Source organism: Biomphalaria glabrata, chromosome 16, assembly GCF_947242115.1.
Source record: "Biomphalaria glabrata chromosome 16, xgBioGlab47.1, whole genome shotgun sequence".
In the NCBI taxonomy this organism is placed as follows: domain Eukaryota; kingdom Metazoa; phylum Mollusca; class Gastropoda; family Planorbidae; genus Biomphalaria; species Biomphalaria glabrata.
Window position 1 is genome coordinate 870,353 of NC_074726.1, and position 25,206 is coordinate 895,558.

At 34.7% G+C, this 25,206-nt stretch overlaps 2 protein-coding genes across 2 annotated transcripts; both read right to left on the reverse strand.

Moving 5' to 3' along the window:
- Positions 1 to 656: 656 nt before the first annotated feature.
- LOC106075815 (tubulin polyglutamylase complex subunit 1-like) lies at positions 657 to 14,883 on the reverse strand. Its single transcript, XM_056013866.1, has 9 exons — positions 14,521 to 14,883; positions 11,380 to 11,470; positions 9,407 to 9,546; positions 8,629 to 8,692; positions 6,287 to 6,402; positions 5,517 to 5,652; positions 2,874 to 2,931; positions 1,870 to 1,953; positions 657 to 992 (listed from the first exon to the last, which is right to left on the reverse strand). Exons 1-9 carry the CDS (start codon positions 14,591 to 14,593, stop codon positions 975 to 977), a joined length of 780 nt encoding a protein of 259 aa, XP_055869841.1. The 5' UTR covers positions 14,594 to 14,883; the 3' UTR covers positions 657 to 974.
- Positions 14,884 to 19,155: 4,272 nt separating this feature from the next.
- LOC129923352 (uncharacterized) lies at positions 19,156 to 24,476 on the reverse strand. Its single transcript, XM_056013865.1, has 2 exons — positions 24,317 to 24,476; positions 19,156 to 20,624 (listed from the first exon to the last, which is right to left on the reverse strand). The coding sequence occupies exons 1-2, from the start codon at positions 24,378 to 24,380 to the stop codon at positions 19,660 to 19,662; spliced, it is 1,029 nt and encodes a 342-aa protein (XP_055869840.1). The 5' UTR covers positions 24,381 to 24,476; the 3' UTR covers positions 19,156 to 19,659.
- Between the last annotated feature and the right edge of the window lie 730 nt (positions 24,477 to 25,206).

A 25,206-nucleotide genomic window follows, 5' to 3' on the forward strand; every position in this document is an offset into this window, starting at 1 on the left:
TCCGGGTTGATATCCCACCTGCTGCCATCTAAGATGTAGGTTATCTTCAACTCTGAAGGAACATGTAAAACATTTTTTTTTACAAATAATATTTTAATATCCAAACAGGGAAACAAAAATATAAGTTTATTACATCTTAATTGTGAAGCATGTTATCAACCACATGAAGCTATCATCCACATCAAGTTATCAACCAATTCAAGTTCTCAATCCTAAAAACATCTTGTTCTACTACAGTCACATGTTTATAATATCTTCTTATCTTATCTTATATAATATAGACGTTACTTCAAAAAAGAAGATGATTACCTCAACAACACTACACAGATACAATTTGCTATATACACATGAAAGGAAAAACCAAAATTATAGACATCAAGAAAATATGTCATGAAAAATGCATTCAAATTTGAACTTCTATAGCACACTATCACCAACTGAACAAACATTTCAGAAATATTAAATTGTAGGTCTATTCATTGTTATAAGCAAATATTTACTAAACAATCATATTGATAATTTACTTGCTAGAATCTGTCTGTGGTTAATAGATGTATTTTGAGATTGTAAACAAATTATTGACAATTATTATTATTCATAATCCAGCTAAGACCAAAAACATTGTCAGATGTGGAATAATAACTAGAAAGAACACAGTGTGTAACCTAAACTATTCAATACTGGTAATTACAATATTATCAACATCAGGTACATGTTTTAAGTCATGCTCAAAGTGAAAACAAATAACCAGGTAACATTTAATGATGTGCCAGGTGACATCTAATGGAGAAAAAAAAAAAAAAGATTTTTACTTTTTTAATTTACATTATCAGCAATCACAGTCCAGTATTAGGAATTCATATTTCCTTTAGCTGCAGCCACTGTAAGATCTTGACTTCTTACTTTACATAGCTTGACAATCTCGCTTTCTACAATTGTCTGGCATCAATTCTTGAATTTTCTCTAAAATTTTGCTAGTGCAATTGTTTGACCTGAAACAAAAAACACGCCAAGAGTTAAGTAAAGAGATTTTTTTATTTTCATATCTGTGTGTGGCATGAAGCTGCCGAGATGTTTCAGTCTAAAGGACAAAGAGGATAGCAGACAGAAAAAAAGGCAAGCCAAAAAATAAAAAAAAATCACACAATACAGCAATAGGCATGCTTTGAATATAATCCACTTTTCAAGATTGGACTCCATAGGCATCTTCCAATTCCTAAGAAATGAGATAGTGATCATTCTAAACCACAAAGGAGGAGCTTATGTCAATAGTGTTCATTCTGGACCTCAAAGGAGGAGCTTATGTCAAATGTATGCGTTACTAATGTAAATTATAGTTCACATTAAAAATTGAAGACTACTTGACTGCCAGTGGTGCATTAGGCTGCAAAAGTACTTTGCCATCATACTCTGTTTTGGGTAATTTCCTTTAGTTGGGCAGATTTTCATCCTACACCATCTTTGCTTCCTGTTCAATTGATCTCCATGTTTGCTTTAGTCTTCCAGCATTTCTCTTCCCTTGTGAGTTCCAGTCAAGAGCCCGCTTTGCAATATTTCCCATTGTTCTTTGCATTGTATGGCCAATACAGCCTCATTTGTGTCTTTTTCTATTGGTGTTTGCTGGGTTTTTCCAACATACTAGAGGTTTGATTGGCCATCTAGCACAATAGGGCACAAGCACCTGGTAATGAATGCCTCGAGCATGTCTGCATTGCTATTTTTACTTTAAATCTCTTCAGATTTGTGGTGCAGTTATTATTGTGCAGAGACAGTACTTTTGCCGTAGAGAATTAAAAGCATCCCTAGCCTTGAAGACAACAAATGTATAAAAAATCACAAATGATACTTGGCAATGTTTGGAAACCTCACCTTTGAAAGGAATATGTCTGACGCTTCAATTACAAATTGATCATGGCTGTAATATTCCCCCTGACTTGTGTTTTCTGACATGGCCTAATTAAAGAGAAAAACAAATGTCTTAAACAAAATTGGTAAGTTAATTTGTCTGTATCTGTATATATATAAATATATAAATTTAAATGTATAGCCTATCAATGCACTGGTATGTTTTTTGTTTTTTTTTTGCATTGGTTATCCAAGTTATATTTTGTTTTCTTTTTAACTTAAAGCCAATTTTTGTCCATTTTTGAGAATCATGAAAATATCGCCACATGTTTTTTTTAAGGCAGTTGTTATTACACATTTTTGTGAACTTTATAACTTTGTATGCAATAATTAGGTCAACTGGTGTTCAGCCAAGCAGCAATACTAATGATTTTGTAGCACAAGACATGGATTACTGAAGTAAACTTTTTTTCACAAAAAATGACACATTTTTAAAATTTAGATACATAAAAGAATGGAACTGCCTATCATTGAAAGAGATTCTATACAAAGCAAAAGACAGAGGAGCATACAGAGAGACAGTAAACAGATCTTTTTGGTGCTTACACAGACTAAAAGTCACTAGGGATACGTGAAGGCATACTGGCATATGTATATTAAAGAGAATGACCTTGTATAAAAAAAAGTTCTAATAATAGAATATATAGTTCAAGATGTTTAGTAGGTGAAGACATACTGGCATATGTATATCAAAGAAAATGGCCTTGTATAAAAAAAAAAGTTCTAATAATAGAATATATAGTTCAGGATGTTTAGTTTATAGGCATGAGTTTATCTTCAAGATCATTTGCAGGAATAAAGTTTTGTTGTTTTGTTTTTAAAAAGAACACTTGCTTTTAGTTGATGTTGGGCACCCCATGTGCTTCAGTCATTGCCCCTTTTATCTTAATGCAGCTTCTTCATCAATCCAGCAAATTTCTGTCTCCCCAGGAGGGCTCTCATTACATAAGTGCATGTCTTTATCTTACCTTGTCTATTACACTGTATAATGTGTCTGGTCCAAGGTTATAACTTGATTCCATAATTCTAGAAAACAAAAAAAAAATCAGTGTAAGTTAAATCTTTTTTCTGTTTATTTCCCATTTATAAGGGTACCAATGTAAATTCTACACAACTAATACTGAAATGTAGGCAAGAGATTACACTTGCATGTAGGTACAGGTTGGTTGCAAGAGAAATATTTCATTAGTTTATATTTGGCTTAATCCATTATCAAAACATTCTTGAAAAGCATGACAAAAAGACATAAATAAAAAGTGTTTGATTTGTGGCTTTGTGTACATCTCTCTAAGATAAAACTTTAACTTAGATATAAACTAGAGAATGTAAATAAACTTTTAGACTTAAGGTCAATATCCAAAGAGCTTGCTTGAGGCATGTTGGCTGAATGGTAAAGCTCTTGGCTTCTGGATTAAGGGCTCTTGGGTTCAAATCTCAGTGAAGACTTTGAATTTCAGGTTTTTTAATATGTCTCTGTGTCCACACAACTCGGGTACCTGACTTTAGTTTGGGAAAGTCAAGGCAGTTAGTGGTTGTGATGGCCACATGACATCCCTAATAACTGTTTGTCCAGAGAAACAGATAAGCTTTACATCATCGCCCTATAGATTACATGGTCTGAGAGGGAAACCTTTGCCAAAATCTAAGCATGAAAGTGCCTTTGCTTTAGACAAAATATCAGGATACACAAGCACAGACAGAACTGAATAAATGTGTTGACCTTTACAAAATATCAGGATACACAAGCACAGACAGAACTGAATAAATGTGTTGACCTTTACAAAATATCAGGATACACAAGCACAGACAGAACTGAATAAATGTGTTGACCTTTACAAAATATCAGGATACACAAGCACAGACAGAACTGAATAAATGTGTTGACCTTTACAAAATATCAGGATACACAAGCACAGACAGAACTGAATAAATGTTTTGACCTTTACAAAATATCAGGATACACAAGCACAGACAGAACTGAATAAATGTGTTGACCTTACACAATTACCAGAAAAAATAAATTTAGAATTGTTGACATGTTCTTTACTCTTAAAACAAGTTAATCCAGAGAAAAATATATTAATTGTCCTTTCTTTCTAGTCAGGTTGAAATCATGACTTATATCCACTGAACATCTGGAGTCAACAGGTTTTATGCTATGAATAATACAAGAGACTGAATCAAAAGATGCAGAAGAAATATTTGGTTTCAGTTATTTCTAGCCTTGCTTAAAGCTTTAACTATGTGCCAACCAAAGATACACAATTTTTCAATGTCTATCCCCTTTGGGCACTTCCATGTACATACATACTTGCTTGAAGCCAGTAGACCAAAATACAACTCAGATGCAGTACAATTTGGCCAATTCTTGATGGATTACAGCAGATACGATTGAAGCTTTTACATAAAATGTGACCATTGCATGTGAAGACAGGCTCTCAAGCATTGGTTCAATCTATCACTATGGGCCATTCCGAAACTTCAAAAAGGTAAATAAAGTATAAAAGTCATGGACTCTCATTTTGGTGAGAGGCATTTGAAGGGACAATCACTGACTTGCAGTCTCTAGACATTTGTTCTCCAATATAGATATCATCATTTCCACTGCACATAGGCATTGTGTGATGCTGCTGGGGCATAAAGTTGTGATGACACACAGACACTCTGGACTGCATGAAAGGCTGACACTACCCATCAAGCTGCCTAGTTAATTTCATCATGCTTCTATGTTCATCCCAAATGTTGGTTGAGGAAAAGTAGTTTGATTATTATGACAAATCTCAAAAGCTGGGGAGCACATAGGGACAAAGTGATGAAGGCTATACTACAAGTCTGAATAATCTATCACTGATTTTGCCAGTTTAATTTAAGTATACAAGTTTAATAGTGAAATCCTTGCTGTGAAGAAAAGGAAACAATCTCTCTTATTTTTCAAGTCCACAATTTTTCAAATCACAATTCGGTAACAATAAAACAAAATTGATTTTTTTCTTTGTCTAAAGAGAAAGCTTACATATTTATTTCAAATAAGGCTTGCCCATAGTTATAAGAGTATAAGCTAGCCATACAAAATGACAGTGGAAGTGGTTTTTCATATGTAGATCTCAATTTTTAAATAGATAATAGCAACAGTGAGTTGAAGTAGGACTTTATCATTAATGGACAAAGATAATGTTGACGCTTACTGGTATTCATAGTCAAACTAATAATGTAACTTTCAGTCAAAAATATACTGAAGGAATGCTAAGTAATTTTTAAGTTAAATTTCAAATTGGGTTTTAATACAGCCAGAAAGCAGTGGAAGCTAAAAGAGAAATATTTTAAATGAGACAGTATTTTCCACCATCCAAAGCCAATATACAAGGATAAGCCAAAGCTAATAAGAAACTTGTATATGCTTTGGTTTTTTTTTTAAAAATTAAAAACCTGAAATTCTGTCACTTGATAAATTTAAATAAATAATTATTAAAAAATCATCTTTAATTTCAATAGCATATGAAAAATAAGAGCCTATAAATCTACATGTGGCCCACACTATAAAGAAATCTTAGAAATTTGCATGTTGTCTTTATGTTTAAAATTTATACAGAAAACAATACAAATTAAATTACCTATGCACATCTTTCTTTGAGTTAGACAAAGATTCTCGAAGTTGTTGTAAGCTGGTTTGGCACAGAGTTTTCTGAGCTTTGCCATTTCTCTGAAGATCTAATGTAGTATAGAGACTCTTGGATAACGTCAGAAAATCTGAATGGACAATGTTAATTACAACAGTTGTGGCCAAGTACTTTTCACTAATAATTTAGAGTTAATTGCAGCATAACCTTGTAGTGTGAACTCAAGATTATTACTGAAGGAAAGGGCAGGGACAGGGTATGAACCCCTGACCATCAAGACAACAGTCCAGATAATATACCATACAACTAGGACGCCAACCAACATTAAATTATTTAAACCCCATCACTTGATATCATGACGAAAAAACTTATTTTCTTTAAAACTACTAATAAAACTAACAGCTTACATTGCAATATATGTGTTATTTAGCGCTGCTTACAAAATACTTAGCATATATTATTATTATTATTATAGCTTTTATATAGTGCTACTTTCATGCTTATAGCATGCTCAGAGCGCTTTTGGTCCAATCTCATTTGTGGACCAGTGGGGGGGGGAGGGGGTATCTAGGAGTTGGTTTTCCGTGCTGCCTTTAGGCGCTCAGTAAACACAACTCTGCCTGAGTCGGGTGTCGAACCTCGAGCCCCCTTCTAGGTAGCCAAGCCAAGCAAAGTTCAAGCGCACTTGGCCTCTCGACCACGCTTCCCACTATATAGTCTTATATAGTCTATCAGTTGATAATCATTTTTTTTTTTAAACTTACCGTTAAGAACAAAACAAGTAAAGACAGTAGATCTAAATATAGAAAAAGAAATTGCTTCATGATCAAAGCACTCAATTTTTTTCAACAATTTTTCTTGTACAGGGGCAGGCACATCTCTAAAACAGATAATAAATATCAATTTAGAAGACTATAATCAACTGTAGTAAATTGGTAAATTATATATTTAATAGCACATACAATTTCCCTCAAAAAGTTTTTAAGCATTTTAGAGTCAAACCTATAGATAATTACTTTGTTACGGTCACACTTCAATATACATGTTAACTAGTAGAGATGAGCCAGGAATATAAGTCAAGGTTATTGACTGGCCAGGTTAATAGGTCACATTCTGTGTGTGTAGAAACTTCAGGAAGTGCTTGAAAAAAATATTTCTGTGAGCAACTGTCCATGTCACTGAATGAAAGAAATTTGTAAAGAATGGTCTTGACTTGTGTAACAATCCAGAAAGGTTTTTCTTAGGAGACTATAAGATGAAACATTTATTCTACACTCTCTAAGACTAAGACTGCTTTATTGATCCTTATAAAAATTTGTTGTGATTACAAGGACTCTTTTCTCATACAAAGACAAAACAACAGAAACATACACATAAATAGAACAGACACAACATAAAGAGTTCATTCAGGGACTACACATTGTGCTTAAATACAGGCATCTATAGACTCCCATATATCACATTGAGAAATAACACTGCTCTTAAAACTACTAGTGACAGTTACATTATATGTTCTCATTAGTTTCAATGAGAGATGTAAAATTTGAGATGTACAAATTGATGATAAATGATACACTCAGAGTTTGATCCAAATTAATGTCATTAAAACAAAGCAACTAACTCACAATGATATTCCCATGACATAGCTTTCTATTCTGAACATAAAGGATTAGAGTGATAATTGCTTTTGTATATAGTAGGCACTTTTGTCCTCTTGGCTGTAAAGTAAGATGATTTCTATGATTATTTGTTGGGATTAAAGTGGAATTACGATCCATGAGACATTGTTATTGCTGTAAGAGGCCTGAGAGTTTTAGAACTTATAGTAAGATGCAGTTCTAGTTAATTGTGGTACTTCAGCTTGTGAGTGTCTTGCTACAGTGTTATTTAGAGTTTAATTTCATTATTTTATTAAATATGTAATTTATCTTGCTAATCGATTCCTGGTATTTCTTGAATCATTGACAGATAGGCATAGCTTTGTCATAAAATCTAAGTCAAGAGTTCACTACAATGAGTGCAGTATGTCACATAACCACACAAACTCAGTTGCAACCTGCATATTTTGCCACATCTAATGCAGACAAAACCACTGTCTGCTGGAGGTCTATTAAGTTTTCTGTTTGTTGTCTGCATTTGTCTTTATCAAGCTCTCTTCTTTGTGTCCCAGATATTTGTCCTAGCATGCTCCTGAGAGCTCTGTAGCTGTCTCTTTCAGAAGTTTTCTGCTGCCCACTGTTTTCATCTATGAAAGTGTGGGCAAAATGGTGCATGATTTGATCTTTATACCATACATTCCACAAAAATCCTAATTTCTAATCTACTTAACTAAAAAACCTTGTTTTCAACAGACTTACTTAAATAATATTATTATGTTTGAAAAAAAAAAATCTTTAAAATCTCATAGTCAACATGCTGATAGGTGGCTAGTGCAAACAACCAAGTCTTTAGGTTGATTAGTTCATGTATGGCACTTAGTAAAAGGGTTCATATTTCTTTGGAAAAATTAATACTAGACATTTTCCAGACTAACGAAAAGCCATGAACCCTGTTATACCACACATATATATTATTTTTATAAATGGAAATAAAAAACAAAAAAAATAGAACAATAAACATTCTTTTAAACATATAATATACTATTAAAATTAAGTACAAGTAAGCCTAATAACTATAGTTATTTTGTTTAAAAATAAAAATATTACTAGATCTACATAAAGACAACATTTTTATTCAAAATTAAACGTTTGATTTGATAATTACACAAGCTGATAACTTCTTTGCTATGGTGACCTGGTGCTAGTGGGATTTTATAAGCAAAATAAAAAGAAAATATAATGACTGTAAAATTGAGAGGGTTTTTAAAAAAATATATTGTTCATTTTTGCTACATCATTTTTCTGAGCCTAAAGAAATTTCTGAATTTTTTTTTTATATTCCTAACATATAATTTAGATGACTTTCATCCAAGTAGCTGATTTGTCAATGTTTAACTGTTTTACCTACTTACTTGATCTATGTTTAACCATTTCAACTACTTACTTGATCAATGTTTAACCATTTCAACAACTTACTTGATCAATGTTTAACTGTTTCAACTACTTACTTGCACAAAGCTTGCAGTACTTGTTTATGGATTGCTCCATTCATTCCACGAAGTCTCTTTGAAACTATACAAATAGAATATAACAAGTGAGTCAAATGACTACATCAATCAATCACACTAGTGATATCTGCTAATTAAAGTTCTGGTTGTTATTGTTTTGGGTTGTAAGAGGAATGAGGTCATGATGGATAATGTTACCAATTTTAATGGCTGAGTTATATGGAGATATGGCCATGCTCGCCAAATGTAAAAACATGATATTCCAATCGCTTAAAGTGGAAAAACAAAAACTGTAACAGGAAATATAGAGGACCCATAAACAACTAAGTAGAAGGACTGAAATGATTGCAGCTGACAGAGATATTTGAATAATGCTGGCTGCACAGTCATGATGCAGGCAAAGAAACTGGCTGCCTGGTCGTGCGGTTTGCGCACTGGACTGTCGTTCGGACTTATCGATAGTCCCGGGTTCAAACCCTGCCCACTCCCATCCCTCGTCGTCCTGCAGGAGGTTTGGACTAGGAAGTAATTATCTTCCACTCTGAAGGAACATCCGAAACATGTAAAACAAACAAAACATAAAAAAATAGTCATGATTGTAGCTACTGTAAAGAAAAATGTTTATTGGGGTTTTTCATTGAAATGAAAGGCGTGAACTCTACAACATACTTTGTTTGTGCTGATTTCTGCTTTCTAACAGGTGTTAGAGATAACTGAAAGTTTAAAAACAACACTATTGTTGAATTTGATGACTCTTATGCATTTTACTGTAACTTACGTTTTGAATTGCTGAGAAGTTGAAATGCTGTAATAAGATTTGTTTCAAATACTGGACGACTGTAATGTGTTGAGGTCAAGGTCTGTACAGCTTTCATTACAATGTCATCAATCCTGTAGTCAGAGCTACTGCTTCTAAAACTAAATCAATTTAGAGACATTTATTACACAGAGCTACTGTTTCTAAAACTTAGTCAAATGAAGACATTTATTTGATGATAATGTATGTCCTAAGAGTACTTTAGCCCTAGAAGGTTACAGACACCAAATGTAAAATGTAATTTAACACCTAGTCTTTGTTTCAAAGTTGCATTTAGTGATAATAATAATCTCTATTATCCATAAGGAAATGTGTCTTACAAATTTGTGCATTACACCAAACAAAACATTATAATTATAGAAAACCAAAATATACATTATTATTATTTTATAAGCAAGTTTATCTTCTTTTTTGAAGAAACATAAAATAAAATAAGTTTATTGGTCCAAACAAATGGAAATTCAATTTGACTACAATAGTTCACCTCAGCATTGCTACAATAACAGTAACAATAGAGATGCAAACATGAACAACATTAACACACACGAAACACACACCAGGGCTTTATAAATTAGCATCTATGTATTTCTTGGTGATGACAAGTGACTGCAATTTTTAAGACAAGAAGATGGTTTTTATCTCAAGGTACCTGAGATGGACTTTGGGGTCAGGATAGGAAGAAGCAGTCATCTTGTAATGCCCTTGGAAGAAATAATGCTGTTCATTGTAAAGCCAAAAGTTAACATACAGGTTAAGTAGCTTTGCAGACACAATTCAGTTGGATGAGGTGAAAACATGCACAAGATATACATGCCACTGTTTTCACTGATTTCTCACAGAATCAATACAGAAAATCAAAGTCTGATTGGAACTTCTAGAATCTAATACAACTTTTTTTTATTGCACAAATGAAATGTCAGTGTCATTGTGTTTCATTTTGTTTCAGACTTTTTATATAAATTTGGGGCATCCCATCAAAAAAGAAGATAACATCCCAGTCCAAAACTCATGAAGGATGACAGAAGTGGGCTGTGTTTGAACTAGGACCATTGTGACAACAGTCCAAAGTTTATATTACTTGACCAGATAGACTTCCTTAGTTGAACTGTCAAATCAGATAAGAAAAAGCAAAGGATTGAGGGGCAAAAATAAGTGACTGTAATGGAGCTAATGGCCACATTACAAGATCTACGGGGCTCGCAAAGACCTTCCTTCAGGGAACAATGCCAGGGAAAAGAAGAAGAGGCAGACAGAAAAAGCGATGGGAGGACAACATTAAAGAATGGACAGGCCTGCCACTGAGAGAGGTTCTAAACAAGGCAAAAAAAAGGGAGGAATGGAGAAAGACGGTCGACAAATCTTGCCTGGTGCCCCAACGGTCCAACAGACTAAGGGATAGGTAAAGGTAAATGGAGCTCATTTGTAAAAGGGATCACTGTTTCATAGATGAAATATGGAGGCAAATCTTAGATATTTTACTCTTAATAGTTACAACAAGTAAAGAAGTTGATATAAGTTTCTATATAAAAGGCAAAGCAAAAGTAACTTTGACTGGTGACCAAAGAAGTGTTTCAGAATTTTCCATGTGGAGACAAAGCAAAGAAATGTTATTCTTACTGAATATAACTAACAGGTAAGAGAAGTGTGTTTATGGAGAAGGGTGACACAGTGTGACTGATTAAGGAGAGGAGAAAAACAAAGGTATTTCAACAAATAAGAGTACCAAAAAGTGTGTCATGGTGCAGCTAGTTTCAATGGAAGATGTTTAGAAAAAAAGGATCATAATTAAAAAAACAACAACATAGAAATTAAAACTATCACTATTCAACTAGATTCATATAGATTCATAAAAAATTACTATATTAACTTCTTTATCAAAGTGTAGCATAGGTATCAGTAGAAAAAAATATAAATGTTTAGAGTTTACAACTTACTAATTGGCTAAAAAACTCAAAGGATCCACTGGTCTGTTAGCCAGAAGTTTGGTGACAACATCTTTCAACATTGAAGACACATTGTGTTTCTCTTAAAAAAAAAAGGAAAAAAAAACAATCTAGGTATGGAACTGACAAACCAAAAGTTATTTAGTATACATGATTCTGATGTTCCTTCAGAAGTGAAGATTATTACATCCTAGCCCAAACCTGCCTGCAGGACAGTAGAAGATGGGCCAGGCAGGTTTGAGCTCAGCACCATCCAGACAACAGCACATAACAGACGATCAGTGTATGTGTGCGTTGGAGACTTTTGATGAAGGGAATTTCCTCTAAAACTGTTCCATTAAAAAAAGAAAATCAAAAATATTTTATATTTTAGGTCTAGAGGGAAAAAAAGTGTGGCGTGTATATGAAAGGGGAGGAAGTGTCAGCTAACAATGCATGTTATAATAAAAGTAAGGTGTTATGGTATATGACAATACATAAATGATTAGCCAAAACGTTGCAGCTGTTTGATTTTGTTTTGATCTAGACCAGTTGGTATTGTTTTTGAAGTCAGTAAAATATGAAGTTTCAGGTGCATCTAAAACTTTTCTAAGGCTAATTAGATCTAAGTAGTAATTTAAGTTAGTTCTAGATTATTTTTATAAAATGTTCTTACTAATGATGATGTAGATCAGTGATACCCAAAATACGGCCTGCGGGCCGGATATGGTTTAATCTGGCCTGCCGAAACATCAGTACAAAGTGTAATAAATCCTCCTTCACTCCCCAAAAAATAGTTGAAAATTGTATCTTTGCCTACGTTACGGCCTCACTTTTTCTCTGATGGACTGAAATTGAATGTTAGTATGTTTATGAAATGGGAAAGCCAAAGAAACTTCTGAATTTAGAGCTTACCAGAAATAGTGAACGGATGTTTACTTTTTTGTGGAACATGATAACAAGCAAAACATATTTGTTTTGTAAAATGTGGCTGTTTTAAAAATCAACAACATATAAACAGCACTATAAAACAAATAATGATGGCATTCTTGGTTTCAGCCATGATGTTTAAACTACATCTAGAGAATAAATTGTAATATTTACCAAAAAGAGACAAGAAAATGAGTCGTTGCTAATTCTGTCTACAATGTTCTTTACACTTTAGGTAGACAAATGAAGCCAGTTTCCGACACATAAAAAAGAGATAAACTTCCAATATCCCATTAATTAATGTAGGCCTAAATACTAAATCCACAAGTTTCTAATGAAAGTGTTTCAGGTTAATTTCATTTCATTATTTGTACTTTTCGATAATGTGGCCCGCAACTAGAGTGTCAGAAGTTAAAATGGCCCGCAATTCGAATTAGGTTGGGCATCACTGATGTAGATGAATAAGTTTCACAACGTCTTATGAGTTCTAACTGTATTGAATTTAGTTATTATACAAAACTAATCAAACATTACCAGTCGAACATATTTAAGGAATAATTCATTTTAAACTTCCAATATTTAATCTGCAATAGGGCGCTGTCCAATGTCTTGCTCCTAGCTGTATCAAAGTAGAGTATTCCATTCATTCTGTTTCCTAGCTAATGCGGAATTATAATCTACTGTCATGTCATTAAAGAAATTTTTGATTATCAGTAACTTCTACAAATCAACCTATTGAATCAACACAACTCACAAATAAACATGTTCTTCTAGACACTGGTCTGGACAGCATAGAAACACTACTTACCATTCAAAAGTTATGCTAGGTTGGATGTCTATCCTGTATGTGGGGGAAGACTACATGCTCAAGGCAATCTTTTTGGAGAACTAAAAGAAGGACAGTGTGACAGAGGTGCCCCCAGAATCACTAAAAAGATCCAATCAGGCATTATTTTGTTCTCACTGTCAGGAAAGTAACTGGTGTGTGAAACAGACAACTGGAGAGCTCTCATGAAGATTGCGACATACACATTTGAGACTCAAAGAGAAGAGAAGTTTTTAATACCTCAGAACTGTCATTTCAAACAAATGAACCAAACCTGAACTACTGGCTAGAAATGCACAGTCCACAGCAGCACTTGAAGCTCAAGACAATCTGCAAAGACAAGGGCTTAGCACTCTGCATCAAAATCAAGACTGAGGTGCTCCTTTGTGATTGCAACATTCTATTATGCTTGAAAATCTTTGGTGTTAACTGCAGAATTAGAGAGGAGGATCCTAGCCACAGAATCAAGACATTATATGAAGGATCCTAGGTATCACCTACTACAAAGAAAAATGCAGAATTAGAAAGGAGGATCTTACAATAGCCATGGAATCAAGATGCTATAGAACAACCCTAAGTATCACAGGTACAAAGATCACATGACAAATGAGGAAATCTAATGGAAAAAAAAACACAAATTAAAACTGTATGGCCTCCTGCATGGAACAGTATCAGGGAAAAGAAGAAGAGAAAGTGATGAGAAGATAACACCAAAGAATGGACAGACCTTTCATTGAAAGAGATTCTAGTCAAGGCAAAATGAAGAAAGACAGTCAATAGATTATATGTGATGCCCCAATAATGGTCCTACAGACTACATAATCTAAGTATATAGTTGATTGAAGATATTATATGATGTAGAAGTAGGCCTAGATATACCGTAATCTAGATTAACTAAGTCTAGGAAGTTGTAATACTGAAATTTTCAAATTATGGTACACACTACAGTATTACAGTCTAGTGGCGTCTAGATAGATCTATGTATGTTACAGTATTTAGACATTTTTTTTTTTTAAAATCTAATCTAATCTAGATTAGATTTTGTTTTAGTTTTTGTATTGAAAGATTAAGAATTAAGGTTCAGTGTTTTATTATGTATAATTGCTACTTTACCTTTGAGTCTTCTATCATGAAGGCTTTCTAAATTTAGCGATTTTACTAAAGGTGTTTCTCTAGTCAAATGTGAATATTCAATTCGTTAGTTATGAATCTCACTGCTCTATATACTAATATAGATCTAATTTAATTTATAAATATAAATAAATAATTTTGTGTCTGTTCCAGTTTCTTAATGTTTTCTTCAGGGGTCCCAAACAGAGGATGCATATTCTATTATTGGCCTAACCAAGGTTAAATAGCATTTTTGTTTTATTAGATAGAATCAAGTCAAAGATTACCCATGAATTGTCGCTCAGATTCCTGTGCGATCTCAACAGTTTGTCCGGTAAGGTTTTTTCTTCTATCCGCCATATTGTTGACGCTGGTTACAGTCCTTGAATTTAACAAAAAACAGCCAACTTGTATTGTTTTGTTTTTTCGGTCATGCCAGATAGGATACACTTTTTTTTCGAAATTTAAAAAGACTTTATTTATATTTTTTAGAAGTATTTCAATACCAGATATAGAACAAATACTTTCATATTAGATCTGAAACTATCACATTGATATCAATGCTTTGAATCAGATATTATTACGGTCTTAACGTATTTTTATAACGTACAGCGGTGAGCGTTACTTAAAAATTCCATGTCATCCTTGAGGAGAATGAGCTAGGAACACAGACCTATATATAATATGTTATCTTTTTTTATGAGGAAGAGTTTAATTAAATCACAGACCTATATATTATTATAGTTACCAAAACAAATGAGTTTTTATTCGCAATTCTTACACACTGTGTATTTTAATTAGAATCTAATTTTAATGTCTTATTGACTTATAAGATAAAGTACAAAACAATAATTATTTCCACGTTCACACTTATGAACACTTTTTGGATGCGCAAATTTCGTTCCATTTTGTTATTTATGTTTATTTCTTCACAGATTCCCCCCCCCCCCCCCATCTTTCAATTAATTTCATAATGCAATTCTCCTCTAGGTGGTAGATAATTATCACAGTGAATGTGAGGGATTATCCTTAGATCATTTAAATTGTGATTATCAAATATGTTTTTACATCTGTATGAAAGCGTGTGTGTATGTAATACATCTATATCTTATCTTATATAATACAGACGTACGTTACTTCAAAAAAGAAGATGATTACGTCCTACGCGTCATGCATTCAGTCTCTTTTCTAAAGAATAGATCTAATTAAAAGACCAAAAAAATTTTCAACGTGAATATAAGGGCTTATTAAAAGTGTGAGTTTATTTATTTATTTTCTGGGTATATATAGTAAGATTTTTAAAGATGGGTTATTCTAAATACGGTGCCTCTCTAGATCTAGATCTATGAGTGACAAAATACAAATAAATATGTAAAGAAAGTAGGCATACTTAGTAGCGAATAGAGTGAATAAATTAATACTGGCTGTTCCACTGAATATATAAAGGGCCTAAATAGTGTGAACTTATTGGGGGAGGGGCGTTTCATTAGAAATAATTTGTGTTAGTTAGTGGACATAATAATTCATGTGGATATTTACTAATATATATATATTTTTTTTTAAAGTTAAGTCTGTATTTTTTTTTAGATAAGATAACATATATAAAGTCTACAACTGATTGGCAATAATTTTAAGTGTTTCTGTATACTCCAAAATTTGTGTTTATGGATGGTATGATTGGTGTAGGATGAAAGAGACAAAACTAAAAAGGATTTACTAAATTTGAGGGCTAGAAAATTGTGATAGATGTGGGGTAGCGTTGCAATGCAATATATATTGTTGGATTTAAAAGTGTTGAAGGCGAGGTACACATAAACCAACTATTTAAACAGTAGCGTACGTCGTACATCAGTTTCAAAAAAGTTGATTATGTTCTGCGCGTCATGCATCTAGTCATGACTTAAACTCTGCCATGTCACTAGTTTTCCTGGCTGGCTCAAGCAACACATTCCATGCTCTAATAGCACAAGGGAAGAAGGAGCGTTAGTAGCCTACAATTTTTTAATTATTTTTTTTTGTATTTGAAGATTATGGTTTAGTATTTTATATGTAATTGTTACTTCACTTTTAAGTCTTCTATACTGAAGGCTTTCTAAATTTAGTAATTTTACTAAAGGTGTTACTCTAGTCAAATGCGAATATTCGTTTGTTATGAATCTCACTGCTCTATTTTGTGTCTGTTCCAGTTTCTTGATGTTTTCTTGAGTTGACGGGTCCCAGACAGAGGATGCATAGGCCTATATATATCCTACGCGTGTTTCTAGGTCAATCATGTTAATCAATGATGGGCCTATGTAAGAAGTGTTTTTGCATACTCTATGATATTGCGGGCCTTTCGTCTGTAGAATGAAAGAAACAAAAAAAAAAGTACATATAATATGAAGGACTAGATGCTTGGCGAGTAGGACGTAATCATTTTTTGAAGTAACATCTTTATTTTATAAGATACGATAAGAAGGATAAAGTGTGTTGGGTTGGGAGGGAGTTGTGATACGGCCGTTTTATTGTGAGGTTTAAATAAACATTTCATTTGCAATTCTAGAGCGATAAGGTTAATGTTTGTGCGACCTACTGACACACGAGAGACAGGCCAGTAATACCAGTCAGCGTGATGTGTCGATGGACAAGGGACAGTACTGTGTTATGAATGTTGCATGAAAATATGACCCGTGATATAATACATAGAAAAATAAACACGTAACGTACCATTAAAATATTAACATCAATTATTAATATCATTTGTTTGGTTAAAACAATTAATACTGAGAAGTAATGAAATTTAGTAAGCACCTCTTTGCATCATCCTTTTTTTTTTCTTGACATTAAGAACAACGGGGTTCTATGAGATTTTGTTATTAGGTTGAGTCTAGTACATCTATTCCCTCAAAAATACTGAAAGCGAATCTAGATCTAACCAATCGTACTGCTTCATTCTTTCAGTGGCTGTTAGGCTTAGTAACGGCCTAGTCCATATCAATGATCGTCACTGGTACAGTTATATAGATCTAAATTAGGCATTGGAGGCGCTATGGCTGAGCGGTAAAGCGCTTGGCTTCCGAACCGGGGACCGGGATTCGAATCCTGGTGAAGACTGGGATTTTTAATTTCGGGATCTTCGGGCGCCTCTGAGTCCACCAAGCTCTAATGGGTACCTGACATTAATTAGGGCGATTGGTCGTTGTGCTGGCCACAGACCACAAGGTCTGAAAGGGGGAACTATACTTCTTAAATAAGGCATTTGGATAACCAATCGAGAAATAAAAAGTAACATTTTTATCCCCACACCCCTCCCTGTCTCAAAAAGTAAATAGATCGTGTGTCCGACTGATTCTAACAAACTGGTCAGTGTAAGGCTAACCAAGAACTTTATTAGGCTACGTGTAATCGGGTTACTGATGACCCTGTGATAGTGTTTATTAGGCGAGAAAATACACGCTGACATGGTTAGTTAAGCAAATGTAGATCTACTCTTAACACGTATTTTATTCTTTGATTGCAAGATTTTGATCTAACTGCATAGACCTAGATCTAGTTATTTGATAGATATGCAAGACACATAGAAAGTCTCTGGTCATCCATTGCACCCAAACTCATCCTCGGACGTCTTGACCAAATTTTGCTTCTGGAAAAGGATGGGCTTTAGGGCGAGAGAGTGAGGTCAGCGTGTTGCTTGAATCCTCATCGCTCACTTTTTCAAAATTTTCAGCGCAAGTCACTTAGTCCTTTGTCACCCCCCCCCCCAACAAAAAAAGCCCTCAGCTCCCTGGATGACAAAAGTGGTCAGCATCGAATATTATAGATATGTGCTGCCAAAGCGTATTATAGATACCATCATTTTATCAAACTAGTCGGTTCTACTGAGGTCCACATCTACAATCATATAGATTTACTCAAAGCGTTATAATAACTAACTCTAGGGGAAAAAAGCATTTTCATCCACCCACACAAGTAAATAGGATGTAGGACCTAGGGCTGCTTTTATGCCAGCAAACAGAGCTTTGCTATTTCCTAGACATACTTTTTTGAAAGTATTTATCCAGAAGTTCTTGGCAATCTGACTAACAATCAGTTTTGCCACTTTGATAGCAATTTCAAAACCTGTTGAGATTTTGGACTAGGTTTTGTCTTATGAGCGAGGTGTGCAGATCTCTTTCTCTCGATGCAAGGTTCCATGTGTATAAATAATCAAACCAGTCTACATTGTATAAAGAATTGTTTTGCTACTATACGAAATCTGCTAACATACGGAATAACTTGTTGTCAAGGCAACGCTTCAACTAAACTGTTGCGCCGTCTAGAAAGTATCATAAAAAGAGCATCAAAAGTTACACTCACAATATTACGCCTGTGTGTAGTCGCTGAACTCATGTTGTGTCTGTTGAACTCTGTTGTATTTATGTGTATGTTTCTGTTGTGTTGTCTTTATATGAGAAAAGAGTCCTTGTAATCACAACACATTTCCGTTAAGATTAATAAAGCAGTCTTAGTCTTAAAAACTGACCTCTGTCCCCAATTTAGTGTTAATTTTCATTTTTAAATTATTACTTCTATTCACATTTCTATTTAGCTAATTACCTTTCTATTTACTCATTTTTAACAAAAAATGGCAAGATTTCTAATTGAACAAAATTAAGATAGTTGTTACATCATTTACTTTTAGGGGGGTCTATATATATAATACGTTATAAGCCAGGGGTTCTGGCGGGCCGCATGCAATGTATAAATAGATTGCTAAGGCTTGACCTAAAAGGATGAAAAATAAAATAAAAACAAGACGTGTGGGCTTTAATATTTTAGAAAACATTTATAAGACAATAATTAGAATGTAATTCTTTTAAAATTGTTCGTAAGGGAACGTATGATATAAACAATCATTGTGCTAATTTATTTCTATAACTCAGAATGTAATGCTCGAATCCATCTAATCTTTAGTGAAAGGTTTATTTCATATATACTGAATCCATTTTATATTAGCTTTTGGTAAAAATATATCATTTATAAGTTTTATACCTCTTTAAAGTTAAGTATCTCATATTAACCCACTTTCCCCTATAGAGCATTATCTTTTTGAAAGCTTCAAATAATTATTACATATATCGGCCTATATATAACAGGCTATGATTATATTTTCTATATATAATTGGCTATATAGGCCTGTTTATCTTTTTTTGAAAGAAAATGCAAAATAATCATATTAATAAAAAAAAACAGAAGTGAAATAACACATTTAGATCTATAATTAGTAAACAGTCTCATGAAAATGTATCATTATAGTATGGTCATTATAAGCTTATATAGTTACCATTTTAAAAAAAAATCTGTTTATTTGAAAAATAAAGGTATTTATGTTGTCGGTTGATCTATCTCCGTGGATACTGTATCCGCTATGGCTTGTTGAATCTATCCTTATGGATACTGTGACTTGTTTAATTGTCTATGGCCAACCACTCGTATTGTAAGGTGGCATCGTACACATCACACTCCAAATTAAACCCATTGTTATTAATGCTATGGGCAGTAACTCTCGCTCTGGCTGAATAACCCGAGGTTGTCCAGTTGGTGACAGAAAGAAATACTATAGGAGTTGTTGTCATCGTGTAAGGGGGGTAAAAGTTTACCCAATGGTACGAGCTGTAATAATAATTACATTCCCCGGATCCTTGTTGGATGTGTTGCGCTTTGATATTGCCCACTGAACTCACCGGTGCACTGGTATTTAGAGTCAGGACTTCCTGCTTCAGTAGGTTGTTCTCTTTCTCCAGCTGTGAAATTCGCATCTCGTTGTTTGAGATGTAGCCGATGAGATCCGAAACTGTAGGCTGAGAGAAGGAGATCTGAACATTCGATTGCAGTGTGACCGGATGTTTGTCACTGCTTAGACCTGATATTTCGCACAAGTACTCTCCCGCTTGTTCTTGGAGTGGCCTGGTCCAGGTGACAAGGAGATAGCCCTTTTCACCATTGAACGGAGATCGTTCACAACTCCCTTCAACTTGAGCCTGGCTGGCGTAGTATCCATCAGCAGTTGGAGGGTCAAACAGGGTCACACTGGCCACAGCTTCTCGACGGCCGAAGTTGGTGACTTTGGTGATAAGAATGGACGTAATGTGAGCCACGTCTGCGTTCACAGCGCTTGGTGTAGACGATGGAGTACTTTGCCCGTTGTAATAGTAAGGAGTAGAAGTGTCAGTACTTTGCCAATCGTAGTAGTAAGGAGTTGTATAATAGTTAGCATATGTCACATACTTCAGAAATGGGTTTGATGTCACTTGAGGGCTAGCAACATCTTTCATCCATGGATAAGTCTGTAAAGAACAACGCAGTTGGAATGTTGTTGTCAGGATTGGATGAATAGCTGAAGGAGTGGCTCGAAATTCTAGCTGAGAACCAGCTGAAAAAAATGATGTAAAATTTTATGGCTGGATATATTATTTATTTTATTTTTTAATACCATTATGTTTTTTTCTCCAAATCTTTAAATTTCTTTTCACTTATCATTTTTTTTTTAAAAAGATAACTAGTTGATTGGAGTAGCACCATTAACAAAATCACTAAACTTAAAGACACTTAGGACAGAAGAATAAAAAGGGAAGTAGCTATAATACATAAAACACTGAACCATAATTCTCAAATAGAAAAACAAAACCTAATGAAATAGACACAAAGATAGAGGCACATTTATTATTCCATACCCTAGAACAAATTTGTACAAATACTCCTTCTTCCCTAGTGCCATTAGAGAATGGAATGGGTTGCCTGAATCAGCCAGGAAAACCAACAACTTGGTCATTGATTAACATGCTTGACAAGATTGTCACATGAAATGCGTAGGACGTATTATCTTCTATTTTTTTTTTTTAGATGTAACGTCTGTAATATATAACATAAGATATAGGCCTACCAAAATGAAACAGCGCATATGGTATGCTCAAATAACAAAATCCAACGACATTTGAAAACAATCTTACAGACGGCCTACATAATAAAAAAAAAAAAAGGGAAGAAGACCAAATATAAGTGATGTTTATAAAATTACAAAGTGGACAGACCCTATCCTCCGCAAACTTGTAATAAAAAGCAGATGGTTTTAAACAACATTATTATAATATATTTTCACATATTGTCTATTACTCTTGTGCCTAGAGTTAGAATTATGTTGCAGATTAATAATGGCCAATCTGAGCATTCTTATGACAAGACAGTAGGCTACTTATGAGAAGACAGTAGGCTACTTATGACAAGACAGTAGGCTACTTATGACAAGGCAGTAGGCTACTTATGACAAGACAGTCGGCTACTTATGACAACACAGTAGGCTACTTATGACTAGACACTAGGCTACTTATGACAAGACAGTAGGCTACTTATGACTAGACAGTAGGCTACTTATGACAAGGCAGTATGCTACTTATGACAAGACAGTCGGCTACTTATGACAACACAGTAGGCTACTTATGACTAGACAGTAGGCTACTTATGACAAGACAGTAGGCTACTTATGACAAGACAGTAGGCTACTTATGACAAGACAGTAGGCTACTTACGACAAGACAGTAGGCTACTTATGACAAGACAGTAGGCTACTTATGACAAGACAGTAGGCTACTTATGACAAGACAGTAGGCTACTTATGACAAGACAGTAGGCTACTTATGACAAGACAGTAGGCTACTTACGACAAGACAGTAGGCTACTTATGACAAGACAGTCGGCTACTTATGACAACACAGTAGGCTACTTATGACTAGACACTAGGCTACTTATGACAAGACAGTAGGCTACTTATGACTAGACAGTAGGCTACTTATGACAAGGCAGTATGCTGCTTATGACAAGACAGTCGGCTACTTATGACAACACAGTAGGCTACTTATGACTAGACAGTAGGCTACTTATGACAAGACAGTAGGCTACTTACGACAAGACAGTAGGCTACTTATGACAAGACAGTAGGCTACTTATGACAAGACAGTAGGCTACTTATGACAAGACAGTAGGCTACTTATGACAAGACAGTAGGCTACTTATGACAAGACAGTAGGCTACTTACGACAAGACAGTAGGCTACTTATGACAAGACAGTAGGCTACTTATGACAAGACAGTAGGCTACTTATGACAAGACAGTAGGTTACTTATGACAAGACAGTAGGCTACTTATGACAAGACAGTAGGCTACTTACGACAAGACAGTAGGCTACTTATGACAAGACAGTAGGCTACTTATGACAAGACAGTAGGCTACTTATGACAAGACAGTAGGCTACTTATGACAAGACAGTAGGCTACTTATGACAAGACAGTAGGCTATTTACGACAAGACAGTAGGCTATTTACGACAAGACAGTAGGCTATTTACGACAAGACAGTAGGCTATTTACGACAAGACAGTAGGCTACTTATGACAAGACAGTAGGCTACTTATGACAAGACAGTAGGCTACTTATGACAAGACAGTAGGCTACTTATGACAAGACAGTAGGCTACTTATGACAAGACAGTAGGCTATTTACGACAAGACAGTAGGCTATTTACGACAAGACAGTAGGCTATTTACGACAAGACAGTAGGCTACTTACGACAAGACAGTAGGCTATTTACGACAAGACAGTAGGCTATTTACGACAAGACAGTAGGCTATTTACGACAAGACAGTAGGCTACTTACGACAAGACAGTAGGCTACTTATGACAAGACAGTAGGCTACTTATGACAAGACAGTAGGCTACTTATGACAAGACAGTAGGCTACTTATGACAAGACAGTAGGCTACTTATGACAAGACAGTAGGCTACTTACGACAAGACAGTAGGCTACTTATGACAAGACAGTAGGCTATTTAAGACAAGACAGTAGGCTACTTATGACAAGACAGTAGGCTACTTATGACAAGACAGTAGGCTACTTATGACAAGACAGTAGGCTATTTACGACAAGACAGTAGGCTATTTACGACAAGACAGTAGGCTATTTAAGACAAGACAGTAGGCTACTTATGACAAGACAGTAGGCTATTTAAGACAAGACAGTAGGCTACTTATGACAAGACAGTAGGCTACTTATGACAAGACAGTAGGCTACTTATGACAAGACAGTAGGCTACTTATGACAAGACAGTAGGCTACTTATGACAAGACAGTAGGCTATTTACGACAAGACAGTAGGCTACTTATGACAAGACAGTAGGCTATTTACGACAAGACAGTAGGCTATTTACGACAAGACAGTAGGCTACTTATGACAAGACAGTAGGCTACTTAAGACAAGACAGTAGGCTACTTATGACAAGACAGTAGGCTATTTACGACAAGACAGTAGGCTACTTATGACAAGACAGTAGGCTACTTATGACAAGACAGTAGGCTACTTATGACAAGACAGTAGGCTACTTATGACAAGACAGTAGGCTATTTACGACAAGACAGTAGGCTACTTATGACAAGACAGTAGGCTACTTATGACAAGACAGTAGGCTACTTATGACAAGACAGTAGGCTACTTATGACAAGACAGTAGGCTATTTACGACAAGACAGTAGGCTATTTACGACAAGACAGTAGGCTACTTATGACAAGACAGTAGGCTACTTATGACAAGACAGTAGGCTACTTATGACAAGACAGTAGGCTACTTATGACAAGACAGTAGGCTACTTATGACAAGACAGTAGGCTACTTATGACAAGTCAGTAGGCTACTTACGACAAGACAGTAGGCTACTTATGACTAGACAGTAGGCTACTTACGACAAGACAGTAGGTTACTTATGACAAGACAGTAGGCTACTTACGACAAGACAGTAGGTTACTTATGACAAGACAGTAGGCTACTTATAACAAGACAGTAGGCTACTTACAACAAAATATAAACACATAGACTGATGTAAACAGAGAGAACATTTGATTTAGTTTAAAGCAAGTTTCGTTTCAATTCAAATTACATTTTTAATAAGGGCTTCATGTTTTTAGAAGATTCTAATTATTTCTGTTCCAGTTACTTTAATGTTGTTTACGATTAAAGAAAGAAAGCTCTCAAAACGAACAATTTAAAAAACAAAACAGTCTTCAATTGTGAGCATACACTACCTGCTAATGGCACGACAGCTAAAACGGAAATTAATACCAGAAGAAGATGACTGCAGGGATTCATACTGCCGTTTTATAAGCCTACGATATTTCAGAGGAAGAACGATGTAAGAGTCTTTTTTCTAATCTTTTATACTTTTAGTTAAAACGCATAACTCAGTGGTTCTAAAATTGTTATGTAAGTAGGTAACTAGTGAATTGTAGGCTTTGTATCAACAGATAATCCGCTGCCGAGGACAGACGCAGACGGCGAAAAGAAAATCTTAATCGATCACATGCGGACAATGGTTAGTTGTGCTTGCTCTGGATGTGGCAAAATATGAAGGTCACAGCGGGAGAGGCCCATATAATAAGTTCTTCAGAGTGGGACGCATTTATGATACGGATAAAAAGAGGATATTTTTCAAGCAGATATACGGATATCAACAAATTAACGGCAGTCTGGAACGTTATGATAATTGAAAAATTTGATATCTCCTCTATATTCAACGAGAATGGGAGGGGGGGGGGGGGGGCGGAGCTTCTCTTCCAAAGGCTCCATCTACGCTGCGTGACTAGGGGGCCCTAAAGGTAACAGCTCTAGAACGGCTCTGAGGGCAGGAAATACTTGAGTTGAACAAGTTTAATTTCAATGTTTCTAAGAACTTGTTTCTGCTGTTATCTGGTGTGAAAAAAAAATTACATGAACAATAATCTCTAACACTTTACATCTCTCTTGTTATGTTATTCTATATCTAGTACTAGGGTCCCATAACCGAAGGAACAAAATAATGTATAGCTAGATTGTGCAACTTTTGTTTCAGTAATAAGAGATATTTTGACATAACAATTTCTCATAGGACATTGATATAATTGCATACAAAAAGTAACATTAAATAAAATTGGTTAAA